This window comes from Cyprinodon variegatus, unplaced genomic scaffold (assembly GCF_000732505.1).
Source record: "Cyprinodon variegatus isolate N-32 unplaced genomic scaffold, C_variegatus-1.0 Scaffold553, whole genome shotgun sequence".
Classification (NCBI taxonomy): Eukaryota; Metazoa; Chordata; class Actinopteri; order Cyprinodontiformes; family Cyprinodontidae; genus Cyprinodon; species Cyprinodon variegatus.
Window position 1 is genome coordinate 264,446 of NW_015151006.1, and position 2,073 is coordinate 266,518.

The 2,073-nt window shown below is 35.9% G+C and overlaps 1 protein-coding gene across 1 annotated transcript in view; it reads right to left on the reverse strand.

Moving 5' to 3' along the window:
- Positions 1 to 104: 104 nt before the first annotated feature.
- Positions 105 to 2,073, reverse strand: part of LOC107095506 — a 14,874-nt gene continuing 12,905 nt past the window's right edge. The window contains exon 18 of the mRNA XM_015391636.1: positions 105 to 786. Coding sequence (XP_015247122.1) covers positions 392 to 786 — 395 coding nt within the window. The 3' untranslated portion in view covers positions 105 to 391. The remainder of the gene's footprint in view (positions 787 to 2,073) is intronic.

Consider the following 2,073-nt stretch of genomic DNA (forward strand, 5'->3'; position numbering starts at 1 on the left):
CTTTTTAAAAACACAAAAAATATAAGTTTTTTTTTTTTTTAAAGGAATATTTTAATCTAAAAGAAAGACTCTGGTTCCAATAAAACTGACAGAAGAAATGAAAAAAGATAAAAATGATTTTGCATGCTGGAGAAAAAAATAAAAAAAAAACCCAGAGAAACCATGAATTTTTACATCACTGCCTTAAGTATACACATAAAATATACATATAAAACCATTTTCCGCTTATGAATGAAATGTTTTTTCAAGAACGGTAAAAGAAAATCTGTGTGCAAAGGTAAGATTGTCCTGAAGGCAAAAAAGGTGCTAATGTGGTTTCTTGTCACATCTGACTGGTTTGACGTCTTTAGTTTCTTCTGTTTTCTCTGCGTTCTGTTAAAAATAATCCTCCTCAGATAGTTTTCTTCTTTGTTGGAGTCTCATCTTTTCTTTCAACTAAAGAGTCTCTCTCAGTTATTTTTCTTTTTTGTCTCGTAGTTCTCACGGCGGCGGCTGGTGTATTAGACGCTGTTTTGTCCTCATTGGTCTGATCTCGTTTGGTGGATGTGGTCGTTGGTATAAAAGGTCCTTTTGCATCAGATTGGTCTTTAACAGCCTCCTCACAGACCACCGCCTCTTTTTCCAGTCTTGAATTTGGGGTTTCAGCTGTGCTGACCTCTGACCTCTGTCCCCTTCCAGGTGTCTCTGTGGGTTTTGGTTCCTTTTCCTGTGACTTCTTAGTTTCTACAGACGTCTTAGCAGCTGATGATGATGATGAACGAGTCAGTCGACCTGAAGAGGAAGAAGCTGTTAGGTAGGTAAGAAAAAAGTAGAATTAATTCTAACATAAAGGAACATTTCCACAAATAAACTTCATGATTAAAACTTTAATACCAAAAGCTATCGGCAACACATGTTTGCATCATCTCAAATATTACTTCAACCTAAATTTGAATATTTATGGACATGGAAAAAAAATTTAAATATATGCATACTAACATTGACAACTAACAACTATCTGTTGGCTGCTAAAGGTTAGGACATCTAACTGTTAATGATGCAGAGCTAGCTTATATGAAAACAGAAGGTGGATATTTCCGATTATTATTGCTGATGATTTGTTTCTGTCCTGCTCTTACCTCATTAAAGAGACAGACTGTTATCGTTGCTTATGAGCAAATATAGCAAATCTCTCTTACTTGTGTAAAGCTCCTACCCGAACAAATTTACTGCTTTTATTCAAAGAGCAGCTGAGCAGCTCCTTTAGTGAAAGACTTTTAAACCCGGTTTACAAAAAGGAGTGCTACCGCAGGTCCTTTATCCCTGCTGCCATCACTTTACTTGAACTGCAATAACTTGTGGAATAACTAATGTGCAATCATTATTTGGTACCATGCGCAATAACTATAGATTAGGGATGAGAACATTTCGCAAGAAGAGGAGAATTTCATAAACTTTAAACAGAGGCAAAATAGTTTTTACCTGCTTTCCAATAGTTTAGATGTTAAAAATAGCATATTTGTATTAATTTCCTGGGATATCAATATCAGATCGAGATGTCCCTTAAAAGCTAAAATTTATTTGTTTTTAAAAAGCCAACTCTCTTCATCCCAGCAGTTATAATCTAACTCAGGAGGGTTTCTAATGACCAAAACAATACAGCCGCTGCTCTTCCAGCTTCCTTTAACTCACAGCTGCAGGAAATTATTGTCTGTTTTTTTTTTGCATTATAGGTAAGTTACTTAACTTTCCTTTACACAGGCTTGAAGGAAATACATTTTTGTTTTTCTTTAACATTTAATAAGGCTACAAAGTGTTATAAAAACATCTAAAAATATTCCAAATGTTTAAGGACATGAAGAGATGTTTCTGCTGCTTCTCCAGCTTTCTGTAAAGAACTATTATGGGCGTTTCTCAATTCACGAGAATGCGAGTACGTTCTTGGCGAGAACGCAGGAAGATCGGACTTGACGAGAACGCGAGCACGCAAGCACGTATGTGTATTGGAGCAGAAGCGTACTCGTGACGTCATCACAGGCAACGTTGTTTAGCATTTCTTTAACAGTCATTAAATTTTTGTCCCTCGGCAAAATA